At 34.4% G+C, this 23,333-nt stretch overlaps 1 protein-coding gene across 8 annotated transcripts in view; it reads right to left on the bottom strand.

The window, feature by feature from the left end:
- Sestd1 (SEC14 and spectrin domain containing 1) overlaps positions 1-23,333 on the bottom strand; it is a 136,493-nt gene that overhangs the window by 37,362 nt on the left and 75,798 nt on the right. For all 8 annotated transcript variants that reach the window (XM_010636781.3, XM_010636782.3, XM_010636780.3 and 5 more), the window contains 5 exons: positions 22,614-22,704; positions 18,388-18,501; positions 5,489-5,602; positions 4,094-4,191; positions 1,259-1,314 (listed from right to left, as the gene is read on the bottom strand). In XM_010636781.3, the coding sequence (XP_010635083.1) occupies positions 1,259-1,314; positions 4,094-4,191; positions 5,489-5,602; positions 18,388-18,501; positions 22,614-22,704 (473 nt within the window). The remainder of the gene's footprint in view (positions 1-1,258; positions 1,315-4,093; positions 4,192-5,488; positions 5,603-18,387; positions 18,502-22,613; positions 22,705-23,333) is intronic.

The following is a 23,333-nucleotide window of genomic DNA, read 5'->3' as shown; positions in this document are numbered from 1 at the left end:
TTATGGATACCGTTTCCATTAGAGAAGCAGCACAAATAATTATTTCAAAGAATACATGTATTCTGAAACCAAACTTCCTGGGTTCAGGTACTGGCTACATACCTTGCATAAGCTACTTAACCTTATTATCCTTCACTTTTCCCCCCCTCTTAAAATAGGGGTGATAACAGAACCTACTTCACAGATCTGTGCTGAGGAATCGCTGAATCAACACGTGAACAATTTAAAACAGTACCTGGTATACAGTCAGATTAGAATTATGAGTTATTATTATTACAAAAATTTGATTAGAAATAAAATTACTTCCAATTGAAATAATTCCAATTTGTTCACATAGAATTCATGAAATAGCTACCAGAGACTATATACTTCAAGCAGCACTGAGTACTCCCTGTTTGCAAGATCACTGCAACAGGCTAAGAGTTTTTACATAGATGACTACAACACAGTATAACTACTGGCTTTGCCTTTAAGCCTGTTCTGAAGTATGGTTATAGAGCTTAATACTTACTTGATTTTGAACAAACTGTTACTGAGTTGTTTTTTTTTAAATCTCTATGCATTTGCTTTCTCAAGTACAAAACAGAGAAAAAATATTATCTCAAAGATTATTAGGAGAGGGGCCTGGGGATTTAGTTCTGTGGTGTCGCCACTGCCTCGAAAGTGCAAGGTCCCTAGTTTGATCCCCGGTTCCAAAAACAAAACAAAACAAAAACAAACAAACAAAAAGATTACTCAGAGAATGAAATATAAAAATACAGGACCAGGGATTTAGCTCAGTGGTTCTGACAACTGCTTCACAAGCACAAGGTCCCAAGTTTGATTCTCAGTACCAAAAAAAAAAGAAAAAGAAATATAAAATACGAGGCCTGCCACATAATGGATATTCAATAATCCTCCTAACAACTAAATGAAGAAGAAATTTTTCTCTATTTTACAGAATAATAAATCCAGAGCTAGGGATGTAGAGTGGTGGTAGAGGACTTGTTTAGCTTAAGTGAGGCCCTGTGTTTATACCCAGCACCAGAAAACAAAGAAAAAAAACCAGTCCAAATATTTCAAGAGCGAGATAAAGTGTTAATTTTAAATGCTATAAAGGTTATCAACATACTGTTAGGTTAAACCAAAAAGGAGCTGAAACATTTCCTCTTCAATTTCTATAATGTGTACCACATACATGCTGAATCAATGGACTAACCAATACAACTGCTTCACTGGACTGCTCTCACTAATAGTAAATATTATTCTTTCATCTTACCTGTCTGAAGAACTGTTTCGGGGTCAACCGATGGAAGAAAGTTTAAATCCACAGACCTGGCAAGCACCAAGAGAGGCATTTTTAAAACTTATATTTCTATTCACATAACTTAAGAAATTCCAGCTGGGGATTTGGCTCAGTGGTTCCGCTGCCCGCCTCGCAAGTGTAAGGGCCCAAGTTCGATCCCCAGTACAAAAAAAAAAAAATTCCTTCATATATAATATCAAAACAGAAATATGCAAGTATGAAAACCTGAGAACATTCTATTTTTACCTCGCTTATTCCTCTTAAGTATAAAGAAGCCCATTTTAAAAACTAAATTCTAATAGCCAAAGAAATATCAATGTGACAAATCAAGTTTTAAAAGCATAAAATCACACTATGTGCAAAAACAGTTAACTAGAGCTGGGCGTGGTGGTGCACACCTGTAATCCCAGCACCTGGGAGACTGAGGAAGGAGAATCGCTGTGAGTTCGAGACAAGCCTGAACTACTTCGTTCCAGGTCAGTCTCACTACATAGTGAGACACTGTCTCAAAAAAACTTTTCAAAAAACAAACAAAAATAGTTAACTATTTATAGTACTGTCTAAAATATACCAAAAGAGAATGTCACTATATTGTATACCTTAAATGTACCAATAAAATTAATTTTAAAAAATAAAATGGATCAAATGAATCTATTTTTATACTTGTTCAAAATGAAATTTTTAGCTACATGGCAATGAGAAATGTACATTTAAAAGGTCTCCAAGCATTTTCCATTTATCTACAGCAGCTTTTGTTACCTGCAAATATTCTCTGTACCGCAGGGGTATAGGTATCTGGGGGTGTGTGTGCCCATGTGGCACATGTGTGCCTGTGCACATGTGTGCGGCATGCATGTGTGTGAGCACACACACACACACATACACACACACAGAGAAATGGTTATACTCTCTCTTCCCTAATCTAGTTATGTTTCTTGTGCAGATGGATTTTGGCCTTATTTTCCTAAAACACATTTGGAAAAAAGATTAAGACAAAATAAGGAACCTGGCAAATCAAAGCCAAGCAACATGATGCTATAAGCAGTAACTCATCAGCCTTGAAGTAGAGCCTTCCTTTTTGTCACCTGATCTAAGCCCTCACCCCTGTGTAGCCTCTATGCTTCCTGAGGACAGACATTAAAAAGGTGATGAGGGCCAGAGATTTAGCTCAGTAGTTCTGCTGCCTGCCGAAGGACCTTAGTTTGATCCCCGATACCAAAAAAAAAGCTGATGAAATTTTGTGAGTGGGAACTTTATTATCTGAGTAAAAATGAAACTAAGCAATAACATTTGAGTAACTTGAAGAGGGACTCACAAATACAAGATGTCATTTAATATTTTGTGTAGACATGGTGAACCATCATTTCCCAAAGCGTTTCTCAAAACCTCAAGCAAGACATTACTAGTAAAGCAAAAAGGATGGGACATTCTAATGAAGCAACTAATTAAAATAGGTCTCTCCATTGCAGTGGTTTCTCAGAACCCTTGATCTATAATGTTTAGTTATTCTAAAGAGGAAACACAGTCGACACCATTACACTGACCATGGACTCATTTTCTACAAGCACCCTCTCTGAACGTCTTTCCTGAGGAATGAAACTTGGAAACATCAAACTTACTTTGATGGACTAATCAGAAAATAAAGATATTTCACTAATTTCTGCTAATTTTTATGAAGTAACTTCACTGACACCTTCAGTTCCTCTGTGTTTATGAGACAGCAGTACACATGTACACACTGTATTATTTAAGTATTTGTTTTCAAGTGGTATCTCCAGAATAGAATGTTCCTAACTGCTTGTGGGAACACTAGATTTACATTCAAACTCTGTTTTCACATTTAGATCTGGTTTTGATGAAGATCTAATACTAAAATTAGGATCCTTCTACATCCCTCTTACCTGTTGTTTTGGTTTATTGATATGTGACTATATCTGGATTCATGGAATAAAATACATTTATCATGGTTCTACTCTATATTCAAGGCCACACACAAAGGAGATAGACAAGGATGCCTGTTGATTCCTAATAAAAAATTTCCTAATGAAAACTTATTGTCCTCATGACCAGTAATGAAGAGACCAGAAAGAGCTGATGTGATTCCTAAAGTACTTTTTTACCAAAAGGAAAGGAACCTGGCCTCCTGATCAAGAGAAAAATAAAAACTGATAACATTAAATTTAATGGAAATCTGTTAAAGTGATAAATCTAAGAAGCTACATATAGAGAATACAACTCAACAATTACTTTATCCAGGGTTATAAAACAATAAATTCTCTAAGTTAAATCCATTCTACAAAGGCCAGATGAAGCCCTACAAGCTAGGCATTTAAGTGCTAAATACAGTTAAATAAAGTTACAATAATTTTATTTTAAATTCTTTTTTTTGGGTACCGGGGATTGAACTCAGGTCCTTGCCCTTGCGAGGCAGGCAGCGGTGCCTCTGAGCTAAATCCCCAGCCCACAGTGATTTAATTTTAAATTGCAACTGTTTTCATATTGTTTACCAGAAAACATTAGAGATACAAAGTGGAATATTTCATTTTTAAAATGTTCTCCTGACTTAGTATTTTCTAGTGTTACAAAAATGTAACAAAAAGTAGCTTCTATTACTATTTAACAAAAAGTAGCTTCTATAAAGAAAGTATTCAAATTAGAATGTTGTATAAGAACAGCAAATTTTTACAAATATATCAGTTTTGACTAGAGTCTTATTTATCATAGTTCTTTTGCACTAACGATACAGTATCCTCTAGCAGATTAATCATAACTTTGCAAGAATACCATTATATGCCATCAGTCACCTACCTTTCTTTCTCTTGCTGATTTCCTTTATCACTTCCATTGTTAATCAAAGCAAGTTCATCTAATAATGAAGTAGACTCCTTTGTAAACTTCTCAAAAACCTACAGTATAAATTTAATTAACATAATAAGATATTAAAAATTGATATGTAAAAGGATTTTTAGTTAAGAGCAACATAATTAGCAATTCCCAGGAAGTACAATTCAACCCCTGCAGCACAGCAGTGTACAAAACAAGACAAAATCACACATTCAAATAATCTAGTTTCAATGGAAAAAGCATTTTTTTAAAATGTTAAGAAAAAGTTTTTTATTCTTCAATCAGAAAAGCTTACCTGTTTTCTGAGTGAAATAAGTCAAAAAAGGTTAAATATCATATGTTTTCTCTGAGACTCAAAATATAAATTTACGGAGCAAAATAAAAATCATGCTAAGGAAAATGATCAAGATGTATCAAGATGATCAAGAGTAAAAATGATTAAGATGTAATATATAAATATATATTAAACCCCCATGCTGCATATAATTACTATGCATAGCAAACATATACTATTAAAAATTGTTTTTTTACAGATAAGCGTTTAGCATACAGATAAATTAGTTCTAATCTGATTTCTTCAATTATTCCTAAAAAGATTAGGGCAAATCTGTTTAAATGCGTTTAATAAAGTAGATACACATTTGTTTGATACCACTGAGCAAGTATAGTAGAAACAGAAATGTTCATCCATTCAGAGATAACTATAAATTCATGATTCTCCCATGATTTTAACACATAATCTAAATCTAAACTAACTTAAGACTTTCTTTTAGCAGTTGATTAAAACAATGTCATATTATTCAGATAGTAGGCTACAGAAATCTGGACAAAGAAAATACAACTTCAGAAATGAAAAGTTTATTATATCAAATTACTCAAATTGATAAATAGTCTCTGAAAAGTATGTACCAATTCAACTACCTCTGAAGACACTGTGCTAGCTTGTCTACTTAAAACAATTTACAGCTGTTACTGATGCTACTAAAAGATAACTTTCACCGAGTACTAATGTAATATGCGGGTACTGTCCTAAATGGTTTAACTGTATGTTCATTTCGTTTTACTCACAATCTCACTAGGTAGGACTACTATTCTTACCATAGTAGAGATGTGAAAAGGAGACATGGAGAGATTAGATACATCCTAAAGGTCACATACCAGCAACTGGTGTCAGGATTCTCATCACGTGGTCTAACTCCAGACTAACTGTCCTCAAACATCCTAAAAAGTGGTATGCAACGAATTTCTCCACTTTTGTGAAAAGGAAAATAATCTACATTTTTTTTGATTATAGAAATAAAGGTGTTAAAATGTCTGATGTATATGCAATAATAATTTATCTCATTGAAATGTACTGACCAGCCTCTTATTTAACCAGTCCATGTGATCATAGGTGAGACTCCCACCAAAATCTTCTGTTAACTGGCATGGCTCAATGTAACGAGTCAGTTTATTGGCAGACACTAAAATGACCTATGGGGAAAAAAAGAAACATTTAGCAAAGTGCTATTAAAATCTGTTAAGTAGACAGATTAAAATATGCAATACTGTTTCAACATTTTCATTTAGTTAATACAGCATCTAAAAAAAGCAATAAATTATGAATCAATAAATTATAAATATCTGCTAGAAATCTATCAAAAACCTTTTTAAAATGAGATACTAGCAATTCAGCTGAAAAATTTAAGTATTTTTATCAATATTAATTCTTTCTTGGTAATAAAAATCAATTCCTTAATGTAATAATGTAATCAGCAAAGACTTTTCATATCACCTTAAAATTAGTCATGTTCACTAAAATCATAATGAGACATCTTCTAGGCTATCCTAGAGAAATGCATAGTCTTAACATCCATATTGTGATATCTAAATGCTATTTCTCATTAAAAGGAATCAGGGCTCAATGGAGAAAGAAATATATGTGATGAGTTTGGAATATCTTACCTAGATTTTTTTAAAAAGCTGTCAAAGACCATGGTCATGCCAAAAGGGTCTGAAAAGGCCTCCCCTGACTGATGATGTGACAAAGTACACATTAATAAGAACAATAAATGCCACAGAGTAAAACATTCGATATGGGTAAGACAGTATGCTAACCACTGGAATAAAGTAGGGGAAAAATTTTGTATCCCGAACGCCAGCAAATAAATGAAAAATAAGCAGCTCAACAGACATATAAATGAAACTAGATTACAAAAGCATTCCAGCTAGGAAATGAAGGACTAACTAGAGTAAGCTCATCCTTCTGCAACTGTTAATGAACTAAAGGATCAAGGTTCTATATCACTACACATCACAGCTGCTAACATTACAGGAAAGAAGACAACTAACTACTCAAGCCTCGTGATCAAGCAGCACCTCGCCATTCTGTAACAGCCTTGGAAAAAGAAATCAAATGTGAACATGATCACTGTCTAAGTTCAACTATCGATGTATGAAACAATATTTTAATCTATGTTCAGTGCAACCTGCAGATGGGAAACAGAAAAAAACACTATTAAAAATGGAAAAGAGAAACCCAACCAAACATTAAAAAGCTCCATTAAATGGACAAATGTAGAATCCCACAACCAATAATAAAGGATTATATATTCTTTTCAAGCAAACATAAAATAGCTAAAAACTTGCTTGTGAATTAGTCCATAAAGAAAGTCTTGGTAATTTTCAAAGAAACTCACACATGATGTTATCACAACCAAATTTAGCTAAAAGCCAATAATCAAATCAGAAATCATTAAAATGATTTAAAAATCATATCACTTAGATATCCCTCTACATAAGTCCAATCACATAGTCAATCCTAACCCATTCTCATTCACTTTCCACAACCCATATTACAGTGAAGGACACTGCAGACATGACAATTCATCTGTTGTTTAGGTATGCATCTACAAAGCATAAAGACTAAAAATACAAGCTAACACCATTATCTCATCTTACAAGAAATAATCCCTTAATATGAAACAGCCAGTTGGTTTTAAATTTCTACTTGATAAATATTATACAACTTTGTGTATTCGAAGTTTCAAATAAGAAATAAAATCCCAAGAAACTTAAATAAATAAATAAATATAAACCACTTGTGAAAAGAAACCTTCCCAGTAAGAAAATTTCAGGTTGAGATAAGTTTATATGGGAGTTTTAAAGAACAGAGAACAGATCATCTTAATATTAAATGCTTCTGGAGAACACAAATGCAGGGAACATTCTCAACTCAGCTTATAAGACATTCTAGAACAGCACTGATACCCAAAGGTAATTCAAGAAAAGACCATAATGAACTACAGAGCTTAAGACTGCCACTATCAGGTGACTGTCCACTTACTGTCTTTAAAAAACGACACAGGTTTGCCAAAATGTAACACATAATGACAGACAGCTGCTTCCAAGAGTGCAAGCCAGGTCTGTATGAGCAGACAGTCTGAACTCCACTCTAGTAAGGTGTGACTGCGCAGAAACAAACTAGAAAGCAAATGATCAGCATGAGAACTGACATGCTCCAGAGTTGATGTGGTAGAGCAAGATTAGGAAAGCACACTAATCCAGAAAACCTGTGTGAAAGTTTATTACAGGAGAAAAAGACTGGGGGTGAGGCCTAAGCAGGAGAGCACTTGCTCAGCCTGCACAGTCTGGGCTCCACACAAAAATCATGAAAGAAACACAGATCAGATTTCTCAAAAGTCCAGTCCCGAAGAACAATAATCATTAAAATTAAAACCAAAATTAGAAAATAAAGGACTCCCCCAAAATCATATGTAGGTCCTACCTCTTATGTCTAATCCATTTCATACTATGATTCTAAGTATAAAAATGAAATAGTAACATAATTGCTAAAAATTCTAAAGAAACATTTTCCATAATTATATAGCTGACAATCTTTAGTGAAATGGCTAATAAGAAATAACACTATGAGCCAGGTGTGATGGAGCACACCTGTAATCTAAGCACTTGGGAGGCTGAGGCAGAAGAATTGTCCTAGGTTCAAGGCCTGCCTAGACTACATGCTTAGTTCAAGGCCAGCCTGAATTACAGAGCAAGTCTCTGTCTTAAAACACACACACACACACACACACACACACACACACACACACACACACACACCTGTGAATTAGAACAAAACTTTAAAGAGTACAAAAAGCAACATGTGTATAATTTTAACAGGTTATATTAATTAAAATATTATATAGGTTTTTATTATCTTCAAAACATTCAAGTATTTATTGATATTGCCACCTATTCCAAGATGTGATTAATTCATACACATATATCCTATCTTAAAAGCAAACAGTTCCAGGCTGGAGGCATCATTCAGTGGTACAGCACTTGCCTAGCACCTGCAAGGCACCACAAAAATAAAAAATTTAAATTTAAATTCCTTACCATAGAGATGATGAAACTACAAACAGCATTTTTATTCATTGTTCTCTCAGAAAATATTTTAAAGAGAAAATTTCTGCAAAGCATTCAGCATTTCCTTTTTTTTTTGGAGACAGGGTCTCACTTATGTAGTTCAGACTGCCCTGGAACTCACTGTGTAGCCCAGGCTGGTCTTGAACTCACTGTGAAGCTCCTGCCTCAGCCTCCTGAGTGCTGGGATTACAGGTATGCGCCACCACGCCCGGCTCATTCAGCATTTCCTTAGACTGGCCCACCACGACTCTCTAAAGCAGCAACATTTCCCAAATAGTTATCAAAACCTCCTTATCATTCTATGATATTTTTCATAGACCAGAATAAGAGGTAGTATACAGTGAGTTTTTAAGTTTTTCTGAAAAAAAGATTTACTGCACTATTAGTATTATAAAATCTTGAATAAAAAAATGATGTTCATGGGCCAGGGATTTAGCTCAGAGGTGCTGCTGCCTGCCTTGCAAGTAGAAGGTCCTGAGTTCAATCCCTGGTACTCCCCCAAAATGACATTCATATACTATTTTTCCTACTACTTTACAAATGACATTAATGGTTTTCAGTTAATTTTAAAAGTTATGAAAATATAGAATGGCATGACAAAAGGGATTTATATAATTACTGTATTTGTCAGCTTTCCCATTTGTGGGACAAAAATACCCAACACACACAACTGAAAAGAGAAGTTTAATTTGGCTCATACTTTCAGAGGTTTAATTTCATTGTTGGCTGCTCCAATGCAGAAACATCATGGTGGAAGGGCCTGGTGGAGCACAGCTGCTCGGTTCATGCTGCGGGGAGCAGAGGCAGGAGACCTATACCGTCCTTCACAGGTTCCGCTCAGGGGCCCATCTCCAACTGGGCCACACCTCCTGACAGCACAGCCTCCATGGATTACTACAGAAGAGCAGATGGTGCCCTGTGACCTCTCACCACCCTAGGAGTCTCTTCACCTAGTCAAGCTGCAATTAAGCTTAACTGTCACAGTTATCCACTTTCATGATAGATTTTGAGGTTTTATTCAAACGACAATGAAAATGGTATTGGCCCTCCAAGTTGGGGAGGGTTCTATTTGAAATTCTTTTAGACTTTTTGAAAAAGCTGGCTTTAAAAAATAATTTAAAATTTCTTTTTAAACAACTGTACGTAAAAAACAGTTTGCAACCCTAGTCTTCTAGATAAGTCTTTACATATGTAGTTAACTCTTTTATTTCCCAAAACAAATAAACAAATTTGACTTAGTCATACATTATACTACCTTTTTGTCATGATTTCTGGAGTGCTAGACATCATAATATGCTAGACAACAATTCCCCTAAAATGAATACAATTTACACACAGAGGCAACTACCTTGAGGCAAATATGCGGGACCACTATCATACTTATGCTCCTGAGTTGTTAGTAGATAAAATATCAGTGAATCTTATGATTGATTATTGACCAATGATTCATTTAAAAATGTACAACAGATAAAGCCATCAAGTTGATTATGACTTTGAGATGAATGATAAACATGAGCAACTGATAGGTCTCCCACTAACTAGTCAACTGACAGATGTTTGAAAACTGTAAGGTAATATATTTTAAATTAAAAATATTGCTTATTTTTTTTAGAAAGGTATTATTTAAAGAGGATTCTTTTTTAATGATATAGTTCTTCTGACTAGAAAGTGATACTGCAAAACATTTTTTAAAACTGATTTCAGCTGGGCTTATTGCTCACACCACTGATGGGCTTTGGTACCAGGGATTGAACTCGGGACCTCGCGTTTGTGAGGCAGGCAGCGGACTGACAGGCTTTGTATAGATTGAAAAACAGGTACTGACTGACCTCTGTAAGGGCAGAACTTAACATGAAGATTTTATTCAGAAATTATTTATTTCTGTTTGGTAAATCATAAGATGAATTTTTGGACAGCAGAATAAGAGTTAACCTCAAAGTTTACAATTTATGGATCAATAGGATGTGTATTTTAAATCCAACTTAACAATTTTATCTACCTATTCAAAATCCTAAATTCCTGCAATGCCCTTTGAACTGTAGCTTACAAACTACTAGTAAATTGATTAACTACTGAGTTGAATAATATACTTGATTTATACTCATTCCTTATATGATTTTCACCTGCTTTAAATGCTAAATAATTTTTTGGGGTGGTACCGGGGATTGAACTCAGGCCCGTGAGTTTGCAAGGCAGGCGGCAAAATAACTGAGCCAAATCCCCAGTCCTAAATAATTTTTTATTATAGTCAAACATTCATCCCACAAATATTCTAATGTGTTTGGAGACCATTAAATTTATATTTTAAAAAGTTAATTCATTACATTCAAAGCAGCTATTATTCTAAGCAAAAATTTAAATTTCATATTCCTTTCCCTAAAGAACATTGAAATCTAGCATAGAAAAATGAGAACCAGGCTGGGAATTTAGCTCAGTGGTTCTGTCGCCTGCCTTACAAGTACAAGGACCAGAGTTCAATAGAGTTTGCAAGGCAGGCGGCAAAATAACTGAGCCAAATCCCCAGTCCTAAATAATTTTTTATTATAGTCAAACATTCATCCCACAAATATTCTAATGTGTTTGGAGACCATTAAATTTATATTTTAAAAAGTTAATTCATTACATTCAAAGCAGCTATTATTCTAAGCAAAAATTTAAATTTCATATTCCTTTCCCTAAAGAACATTGAAATCTAGGGCAGTAACTAGCATAGAAAAATGAGAACCAGGCTGGGAATTTAGCTCAGTGGTTCTGTCGCCTGCCTTACAAGTACAAGGACCAGAGTTCAATCCCAGTTATCAAAAAAAAAGAAAAAAAGAAAAGAAAAGAAAATTGAGAACCAAAACAAAACAGCAAAGTTACAGAAAAGTAGAAAAAAAATCACTATCCTACAGAAGTTTTTCATTTTTGTCAGGTCCTTTCTATGGGGAAAAAATAACATTTTTAAAAAAGTAAAATCTTACATACACATTACTTTTCCTTTTATTTTATAGAGAAGATTAAAATAAGACAAAATGAATAAACTACAATGTTAAATTAACCAATACATATCACATTTCAAAAAATTTGAAGACAAAGGTATTTACCTATGATCTTTAATCAAAATATCTGTGGTTTTCTTTAGTTTGGAACTTATAGAGATTCTAAATTTGTTTTTATTTTATTCTTCCATCTGTTACTAAAATATTTATCTTTCCTTAATAAGCCATTCACACACACACAAAAAAAATCCAACCTGGAACTTTCACTACATAGGCATTCAGATGTTTCACTGTTTTCCTTATGTTAAGATTGCATGTACAATATCTAGACTAAAAAATGCACCTTTGTAGGTATCTGTGTGCTTAGTAGGCATGTGTTAAACATATTATTTTGTGTATATCTGCTTCTAACTGTTAGTTGGAGAATATTTCTCTCAATAAAGGAAAACAAATTTCTGAAAAAAAATGGAAGGAAATGGAGCCAATGTTCTTGACAAAAAACACTACTATTGGTTCCTGCTATTAGGCATTAAAAAGGAAAGGGAAAACCAAAAAAAAAAAAAAAAAAAAAAAAAAAAAAAAAAAAAAAAAAAAAAACACAAAAACAAAAAAAAGGAAAGGGAAAAGAAAAAATATGAGAAAAGTAAAAGAATGGAAATTAAGTCTTTGTAAATAGGGAAGGGTGGCAGAGATGAAGGGAGGGTAGGGGTATGGGGGAAAAAATAAGAACCAAAATAGATCATGAAAAGGTAGAAGATCCTAATGATGAATGTAACTGTACTATACACCTTAAAAAGTATCAATAAACTCAATGAAAGAAAAAAAAAGGAAAAGGATCAGATGTAAAAAATCAAAACAAAAAAAAGAGAGAGAAGAAGAAATCAGAGAAGAAAGCAATTTACAATGGCGATTTGGTTACCATTACCAATAAATAGCATTTTTTACTGTCAAGAGTAACAATAAAGGAGGAAGTAGATCCTTTTGATTATTACCCTTCAATCTGAGAACAAGCTAAATGCCAGTTCTACTTCAACTTATCTTGTCACCAGAAAGAATATAGCTGCTATCATCTAATCCGTGAAATTTGTCAAACTCATCAGGTACAATGCTACTGAAGGAAAGAAGGTTCTAGAATATATTATCTGAGTTACTAAAAGGACAACTATCTGGTACCTATTCCAGAGATAGGAATAAGGACATATAAAAACCGTTAAGATTAGCAATGAGAGATGAATATTCAATGGCCAAGGAGAAATAGAGAAACAGAAGAGGAAACCAAGAAGAAAAATTTAGAAAAGAGGATAGGCAAGAGAAAAATCAGATTATGTAGGAAAAGTATGTCATTAAAATGACTTTTATTTGATGAACACAGTGAACAGCTGGTAATAAAACTTTGATTATAAATAAATCTATAAGGTAAAACATACATTCATGCTTAGAATAATAGTAACACTCATAACAAAATTACATGTTTTTTGAAAAGTAGAATATACATAAAAACACAGGCTTAACTACAACAGCCCAAATGATCCAAAATAATGCCAAGGAAAATAATTTTTAATTAAACAAGCATTCATGTTGAATGTAACCAATCAAAGATCTAAGTATCATTTAATGGCTGGTGGTGAACTACCCCTTAAAGTCAAATAGTGGTGAATTAACCAGTATTTAAAATTACTCTCATCTCTTTAGGATAACAGGCTTTTCCTAAGTGTCTAGTGTTATTTACCTGAGAAAACACTGCAGCTGAATCTCTTTACTAAGAAAAAAATATACTGATACAAGAAACTTTAAGTCTTCCACTTTAAAATAACAATCTGTAACATAAGACTAAGGCAGACAGGAATTTTGTCTTCTCTTATCCTTCACAATGCAAGGTATGTGGCCACTATTAATTCATATAGTATAAGGCCTCGCTAGGCATCAAGTACTTGAGCCAATGCTTATGCTTAAACAGGAGGCAAAAGCCACCTTCTCCCTCTCCAGTGTTCCCAGCTTTCGTTTCCAAACTACTGGCCCCTGTTCACTTGCACTCTCTCAAAACATTTCCTTCTTGTCCCTGACCAAAGCCTCGGTGCAGTGCTCTCTCCATGGTCCTGACTCCTGGGGCAACATTCAGGCCTCCAGGCTTCACCTTTTACTTTCTTTCCTTACTGCACCTTTGTCTCTTGACCTTGGGATACAGTTCACCACTACACTATCAAGGGAGTATGTATTCACCCTACTGTAATCCAGCAGCTAGGGCCATCTTCCCTTACACTGCTGGTACTCACTCACTAAGTCGAGGGGTAGTCAAGTCTACCAGTGACAAAGCTGCAAAATAAAATGGGTGGGGGACTGTGGTTTCTACTTAGGATGCAGAAATTTACAACACTGCTCCAAAGAAAGTAACTCTCGAGAAATGTGAAGGCCTGTGGTGTCTGATGGAAATTAGCAAAAACAAAAAGCCCAAAGTGAACTCAGCTCCCTGCTAGAATACTCAACACTTCCCCTGCACTGCCAAAATCCTAGCAAAAGACACAAATACTACTTACCTCAATTTTTACTGTCCTAAAGAAGATACTTAGCATTCAAAGAAAATGCCAAGACACTCACAAAAGCAAGTAAACAACTCAACATGAAAAACCAGAGCAAATAATATAACTAGAGTAAGATTGACCAGACACTGGAACTACTAAGAAATTTACTATAACCATAATATAAATACTGTAGGATGACATAAGAACAGATGAGGAAGTTTCTCTGGTTTAACAAACGGAAAATGGAAATAAGGACCAAAATGTATAGTAGATATTGGGAAATGTATGAAAATGTTCAAATGAGAAGGGAAAGAAAGGAGAGGGAGGAAAGGAAAGGGACAAACAAAAATAGACTAGAAGGAAAAATGGAAATAAAGCTTTTGTAAATAAGGAGGGGAAGACGGGTTGAAGGGAGGGGAGCAGGATGGAAAAAAAGAAGTAGCAAGATATATCATGTACAGGTACAAATTCCCTATGATAAATGTGATCATTATGTACTGCTGAAATATATCAATAAAGGTTTGTTTCCAAAATTAAATAAATAAATTAAATGGTCTCTGCAGGATGGTTTCTGGATACACATCTCTCCCCCAAGACACTAAAATCTACAGGTACTCAAGTCCATTATATATAGTGGCAATGTATTTGCATATAGCCTATGTACATCTTCCTATATACATAAATCATGCCTACATTACTTATGATACCTAGTAAAATAAAAGCACTATGTAGTTGCTATACTGCATTGTTGAGGGAATAATGACAAAAAAAAAGTCTACATTCAGTGCACAAGTAGGTTTTTTGTTTTTTGTGGGGTTTTTTTTTTTTTTTTTTTTTTTTTTTGGTACTGAAGATTGAACTCTGGAACTTGTACTTGTGAGGCAAGTGGCAGAACCACTGAGCTAAATCCCTGGTCCAGGAGTTTTTAAAAGATTTTTTTTCAATCAAGGTTTGGACAAAAACTCTTGGATATTGAGGGCTGGGTACATAAGGAAATAGAAACACTATAAATGAAAAACATGGTAACAGAGATGAAAAAAATTTACAATGATCTTGGCAACAAAATCCACACTTCCAAGAGACAGTGAAATTGAAAATGGATCAACAGAAAATGCCCAAATTGAGCACAAAGAAAAAAACTTGAGGAAAAAAAAAGGCCAAATCTAGGGAAAAAATTATTTTAATTAATTAATTTTTTGGAAACTGTCTTGCTGTGTTGCCTAGGATAGTTTCTCTCACTCAGGGGCTTAAAAGTGACCTTTCTACTTGAGCCTTCCAAGTAGCTGGGAGTATGGTTGTGTGCCATTATGCCCCGTAAGAAAATTTCAAATAGTCCAATAAATACAATTGGAATTCCAAAAGAAGTAGAAAAAGAACATCAGTTAAAGAAAATACTTGAAAAGAAAATGTCTGGGAACTTTCCAAAGTTAACAGCAGATATCAAAAAGAGATCCAAAAAGTTCAAAGAACACCAAACAGAATAAACACCAGAGAAGACCTCTAGACATAATGAATAAAATTGTTGAAAACCAAAATGAAAATAAAATCTGACAGCCACTAAGGGGGGGAAATGGACACATAAATGCAGAGAGTTAAAGATACAAATAACAGCAGACTTCTTTTCAGAAATTATTCAGGTATTTAGCTCAGTGGTGCCGCTGCCTGCCTCACAAACACAAGGTCCTGAGTTCGATCACCAGTACCAAAAAAAAAGAAAGAAAGAAATTATGAAAATGAGAAAGCAAAGAACATGAGAAAACATTTTTAAATATATGTAAAGTACTATGGAGAAAAACACGACCTATAAAACAAAATGCTATACCCACTGAGAATAGTTTTATAAAAAATAGTTTTTCTCAGGCAAACAAAAGCTAAGAGAATCCAATGCCAATAGCCTCGCATTGTAAGGTACAGCATATCACAAGAACTACTGTATGTAATAGAAGGACTAATACATCAGACAACAAGCTGAATCTCCAAAAATAAATAAAGTATATCGGATATGGCATGAATGAATTTGAAATGCAGTTTTAAACATTTAATTGCCGTAAAACAATAGATTGATTATAGCGAAGAGTAGCAATATACGCTGTTTATAGCATATAGTAAAAATAAAATGTCTCACAACACAGGGAGAAAATATTGGCAATAGACTTTAAGGTCCTTTTACCACATGTAAAGTAGAATATTATTTATAGTAAGAGTCTGATTAAAGATGTGTGCTGTAGGCAGGTATTAAACTCAGTGATGCCGCTGCCTGCCTTACAAACACAAGGTCCTAAATTCAATCCTCGGTACCCCAAAAAAAAAAAAAAAGTGTACTGTAAACCCTAGAGGAATAATCAATAATTAATATATTAAAAACCAATAATGGAAATAAGATATAATCATAAAAATACTTAATTCAAAAAACAGTAAACCAAAAACTTACATAAAAACTAGCAAGATGGTATATATTAATATAACCATATCAAAAATCATATTAAAGGAAATAGTAATATACACCCAGAAAAAGACAGATTATCAAACTGGATATGAAAGCAAAGCCAAACTATACAGTATTTATTAGAAACTTACTTTATGAAAGTAACAGATAAGACAAAACTATCTTAAAATCTTTATGCACTCAACAATAGAGCTTCAAAATTCATGAGGTAAAAACTTGCAGAAATGAAAGGAGAAAAGTCTACAAGAAAAGTTGGAGACTGCAAAATTCCTATTAAACAACCAAAAGAACAAGTGGATGGAATATTACCCTGATACAGAAGACCTAAATACCACCATGCATCATCTAGACAAGTTACTGAGCTCTGCCCAACAACAGCAGAACACGTGTTCTCGGATGCACAAGAATTTACCAAGAGAGACCATATATTGGGTGAGAAAACAAGCCTTGTCAAACTTTAAATGGCCAAAGTCATAAAATTTATGTTTTCAGACCAAAGCTCACACAAACTTTAACTCAAAATGTGTCAGAAAGTTAAATTTAAAATCTAAATTATACAACTTCTAGAAGAAAACATGAGAAAATCTTTTTGACTTTAGGCAAAGATTTCTCAGTGTGACACCCAAATCAGGTATGACTCATAAAAGAAAACCTGACCAGACTTCATCAAGCTCAAAATTTTATCAAAAGTACTTTAAGAGAATTAAAAGGCAAGCAGACTTGGATGTAATAACTGTAGATCATATATTCCACAAATGACTAATATACAGATTAAATAAAGCTCTTTCAGATTCAAAAACAAGAACACAAAGGCTTTATTTCTTTAAAAGAGCAAAAGATCTGAATAGACAACCATCTGTAATACTGTGATATAAGAAATACTTATTTGCTCTTCATTCCGCCTTGGTTCCTGACAGAATTTCCAAAACCCTCATAATTTTCTGGGAAATAAGAGCCAACTTTTATTGTAACACTTAGTCTCAGATCCCAGTTCCTGATACAAGAGTTTCCCAGACCCTTGGCATCTTCAGAGTGATGCATATCCTTCTGTCTGCTAATGAATGACTGCATGTAAATTGTCCTTTAACTTTTTTAAGTTAAATAAAGTCAGTATTTTTAAGACACTTCAACCTGCCTCACATAGGGATAAATGGTGCTTTCTTAAACCTTTCCATCTAGAGCACACTGGCAAACTTTCCTCCATACCAAAAATATATGGTATAGCATTGATACAGTACTGACTGATATAGCATTGACTTCTATGAAAATAAACACGATTATAGTATGGCAAAGTCCAAAATGAATCTTCACTGTCTGACTCTTCTAAACATTCCAAGAACCTATATTCTTCCTACAGAATTGGGGTTAAACCTTGTGCCTTTTCAAAGTTTCTACATTTTATTTTAAAAATGCAAAACTGGGAAATTGGGAATTTAACAGATTGTTAGGAAAAACGTGACAAAATTGTTTAAATTCATATTCCATCTTAAGCTTTTTGTCTAACCTACAATAAGATTCTTTTTCACACAAGAAAACTGAGAAGAGAATAACATTGGTAAGAAAGAAAAGATAACTATGTTCATATATCAAAATCAAACCAAATACTATAAAATCACTGGAACATATGGAATAAAATAGACTTTATCTTCAATTTTAAAATGTCTAGGATTAATATGCGTAAAGTTTCCTCTTAGTATCCAATGATATTTTAAAAATAAGTTTCCAGTTACTCAAAGAACTTAATGATACAGTATAAATGAACATAAAGCTCCTGTAGTCTTTGACAAAGAATCATAATTCACTCAACAAGTACACTACTTGAGCACGGCTTAAGATCAATCTGAACAAAATAATACCAGCAAAATATTACTTTAAGAGGTACTGCACTCTTCTTTTGTTTACCTCAAAGCCAAGTCTATCCTTTTCTTTCCAAAAACAAAAATGTGTTACTTTCTTATCCCAGAACTCATCTGGCTTTACTACACAAACAAGGGACACTTCAGCTGGAACAACATTCTGAAAAACAAAAACAAAAACAAAATACAAATTACACATGTAAAGGGAATAATTTACTAAATTAAAATTACTAGATATTAATCTTTATGCTAAGTAAGACAATGGAAAACAATAATAAAGTAGAAGAAATTCTCCAAACTTCAAAACATAAATAGCAATAAAGACATGTAAGAAAAGCTATCAGAAAAGATCTCAAACTATGTTAAACAGATATTATATATGAATTATTTTTGTCTTATTCAATGTATGTACTAGGAGCATATTTAGATTAAATTTAAAGACTTCATTTTAGCTGACAATTAAATATTTTTGTGATACAAAAACCTTTTCTAAAACTATCATCTGAAGAACTTCAGAAGATGTAGAATCAATTTTCTCATAAAATGTCTATTATCAGCCATTATGCATAAGATTCTGTGCTTATTAATTTGAAGACAATAAAGAGCTAGTCTTTGAGAGAATACAATTTCACATATACTAGATATGGCTATTCATATTACCTAAAAAATAATGAAAATTAACATTTATCAACTTAGTAGTACAGTGCTGCCTTGGTTCACAAGCTTAATGTGTTCGACAATTCTGGAAAACATGGCCACAGTCATGCTCATCACCTGATGCAGAGTTCACAAACAAACAAACAAAAAATTTGCCAAACGCTTCATAAACCAAGGTATCATTGCATTTCCCATGTATTTTATCAGGAAGTCCCATTGAGCCTAACTCTGAAATACATCCTAAATCTAACCTTTTCTACCACCTGCACTGCTAACATCCCCAAACTAGCCAGGTTCCTCAAATACCCTCCCCTCACAGGTCTGCCTGCCTAATATTCTCTCATCTAGGAATAAAATTCAAGCCCTTTACCTAGGCCCCGGAGGTCCATAAGGTTGGTCCTACTGGCCTCTCAGACTTTTCCTTACACCTCTCCCTCTTAGTGGACCTCCACTACTGCCACTTGGATGCTGACCTTCCTTGTTCCTGGAACTTAAGTCTGTTCTCACCTCAAGACTATGTCAAGTGCTACTTCCTCTGCATGGGATTTTTTCTAAGAGTAGTCCCCCAGTTCCTTAAGATTCTATTCAAAATTCTCTTCTCATAGAGGCCTTCCCTGTCCACTCCATCTAAAGAGAGTCTCCTAAGTCTCCTTTTATTGCTGTAGTTCTTCCTGGCACTTATCACTAATTGATGTTACATTATTTTTTATTTTGCTCAATCACTCACTGTCTGACTCCTCAAACAGCATATAAGCTTGCCACTTGCAGGTCCTTACCTATTAGGTCATCACTGTGTTTCCACTGTCTGCTATGCAAAGACACTCTACAAATATTTGTTGAAAAAGTGAAGTCTCATTAACAAGTGCATCTCATTCTTAAAATTTACAGCAGAGTAATTTTAAGCTTCATAGAACTAAAGTATCTTGTCTAAGTTAAAAAGTTACAGAGCTAGAATAGAATCTAGGTCTGATTCTGAAATTCTACTACACCATTCATAGGTTCTAGATTGGGGTCAGTAAATTATTTCAGAAAGGTCCAGACAAAAAGTATTTTAGGCTTTGCAGACATACAGTCTCTGTCAAAACTATCCAGATCTTTTGAGGTAAAGTGAAGGCAGCTATGAACACTAAGTAAATCACGGGTGTGACTGAGTTCCAATAAAGGTTTATTTATACTCAAGGGACCAACCTCTACTTTGAATTGTAAAGGGCAGCACTAAATAATAATTACAATAATAATCATTGAGAAAATATACTTTCTCTTTCAATGTGAACATGTCATTGGGCTCAAAAATCCAGCATTCCCCACAATGATTAGGGTGTGACTAACACAAAATAAGCAAAATAAATTCAATAATGTTGAACTTTTCATCGGAGAGCCTGTAAAATTTAGAGTAGATTTAAGGTTTATTCATATACTAACCATTGGAGGTTTATTATTTCAAAACATCTGAAAACGAATCTGTGAGAAACAAGAGAAATTGTTTCTTAAAGTTATAGGCAGAGCCAGCATGAAGTTCTGGGCTCCCAAACAATCTGGCACCAGTATCTCTGAAGATAAAAGGAACAAGTGACTCATAAGTAGAAACAGTATGACTAGGAGAAAACAACAGGCCATTGCAACTTCTGAAAAAGTTAATTATTGATAAATCCAAAAGTTGTTAAAATACGTATCAGAAAAGAAATCACAAGAAGGAATTAAATCCATTGATTGTTCTTCAAAACTGCCACAGTCCAGTTCAAACTGCAAGTTCCAAACAGCTCATCTGTGACACAGTTGAAAGACAGGATGAAAGGAAGAATACAAGACCATCGTTAATGGATTTCTCACCTAAGAGTATTTCAACAACTTTTACAGTTCATCTTTAGGATTTGGGATATAGAAGAGTCAGAAACATATCTGGCAGAAAAATATTATGGGATATCAATCTGTGCTCCCTTAAAAACTGATTCTATGGAATAAGCCTTTCTAACCCAACAGAGTGCTCCTAATGACAAAAAGTTTAGGTCAAACACTTATGGAGAATGAGGCAATGGTTGAGAATCTGGAGACCACCAGAGATACATGCTGTGATAAACACACTTGGCAACAGGTAAAAGGACTGCTTCTTAGGCTTAAATAACTTTAAACTTATTTAAAATCCTTGCACTTCAGCTGATCTTTAGAAATAACATATCCTGCTCTATAAAGTAGGCTAAAATTTGAGGAAAGATAATTGATACAACAAGTTTAGCAGGGCACCTGAGGTATATGAAGACTGGACTTAAAACTAAAAACTGTAATCCTTTGTTTCCACCCCTGAAATTCCTTTCCCGATTATCTTAAGCAAGTGGTAAAACATTAAGAATCACTGTCCTGAGTTATCACTTAAATTTTTTAATTATATTCCTTTCCACAGAAACCTAAAGCAGCTAGCAACTGTTTCTCATTACTTTTTACGTCCTCTTCTCCTCCCTCCGCCCCCCGGTTTAGTCTTTCAATATCACTGACACCTGAGTGTTCACTAGCCCATGTCCCCACCAAATTATATTCTCCCCAAACTGGCCTATTATCAGCTCCCTTTACTGATTCTGAGGTCCACTAAGCCACAGTTCCTGCCCAGAATGGCTTTTTCTTTTTGTTCATTTAAATACTGAATAACCTCCCTCCCTCCCTCCTTCCTTCCCTCCTTCCTTCCTTCCTTCCTTCCTTCCTTCCTTCCTTCCTTCCTTTCATTTGGCACAGGGGATCAAACTCGGGTCCTTGCGCTTGTGAAGCAGGCGGCAGAACCACTGAGCTAAATCCCCGGGCTAACCTCTTTTTATATAACTCAAATTTTATCTTCTCTAGGAGCTCTTCTAAGGAAAGCATGATGCATGATAGCAATCCACCCCCCTTTCAATCGCTCAAATGTTTTATTTCTCTATGTCACATCACAATACTTTCAATTTTCTGATAATAAAGCAATAATATTTATTGGGCATGTACTACATGCCAGGGATCACTGAACTATTCTGTGAGGAACACAAGGGTCAGTTTTCAAGAATTTTATAATTGTAGATTTGTATTAAATGCTAATTTGTGACCTGCTAAATTCCTGAGGAGATAGCTACTCAGTATGTTTCTTCTAGGCTATACATAAATAGTACAGTCACATGAATTGTGAGGCATTTAAGATAAAAAGAGGGGACTAGAATGGACATATCAGAATCACCTGGGAAGCCTTCTCTAGACTTACCTAGGCCTGCTTCCTGCCTACTGTACAGAACGGAACACCAGGCAGTGTGATGCAGACACAACAGCATGCAGAGCCACCAGCAAATCTGCACACTTCAAAAACCACTGGTCTCCTTGCTTCGATTACTTCAACATGGCATATTATTTCCAGTCTTCTACAAACCTTTACAAGGGGGCTGAGATTTACCTTACTACAGAAATATATAGATACAGGTATGTAGATATACAGATATCGTGTAATTAAGCTTAACTAATCCAATAGTCTTTTTTGCATTTTCACAACTCAGTTACTGCTGAGGTGTTCAGGTATAGTCCAATAAATAAAATGCATTTTCACCATCGTCTATTGATGTAAAATAAAAGCCATTTCCTCCTGATAGACAAAAAAAAAAAAATTACCTGTAACATTAAGACTACTGTTTTCACCACATTCCACTGTGATTTTCTGCCATCCACAATCACAGTAAATCCTCTAGCTTTACACTTTTCACTGAAACAGAACAAAATTTTAAAATATTAAAACACTAGATTTCATAATTCTAAGAAGGCAAAAGGCTTAATTATATATGGAGTAGAATTCACTTCAGTTTGACCTAATATCATTAAGTAAAATTCTTCAGAGTATTCTTTCAATTTTCTGAAGCAATTTATTCTTCTTTTTTTCAGGAAGTATAAGTCCACAAGCTAATATTCTAAAAGCATGGAAATTTGATGCCTTAAAAAGTGATGCAATCAAGGCAACATTCAAGTAGTCTCACCCATCTCTCAATTTCTTCATGTGTAAACAGGATCATAGTAAGTAGGTAACTAATGATTGCCAAGGGTCTTATGTACTTCCTGTCTCTCCTTCCTACCAGAAATACAAGATTCATAAAGTGATGGTTTTGAAAAGGTAGAGAATAATTACTTTTTTTGTTCTTTCTTTATAACAAGGCTTCACTCTGTAGCCCAGGATGGCATCCAACTGTCTTAGCTCCTGAGTGCTGAGGTTTTAAGCATGCAGCACCACCCGCAGCAGTAAACTACTACTAAAGCACTGGGAGCTAGCTTCTTGGTGCTCTTTTGAGAAAATTCAATGAGACAAGGCAGTACTTGCTATATAAAGAGACTGCAAGCTTA

Source organism: Fukomys damarensis, unplaced genomic scaffold (genome assembly GCF_012274545.1).
Source record: "Fukomys damarensis isolate Sample0158 unplaced genomic scaffold, DMR_v1.0_HiC HiC_scaffold_26, whole genome shotgun sequence".
In the NCBI taxonomy this organism is placed as follows: Eukaryota; Metazoa; Chordata; class Mammalia; order Rodentia; family Bathyergidae; genus Fukomys; species Fukomys damarensis.
This window is presented reverse-complemented; position numbering and strand designations above follow the sequence as displayed.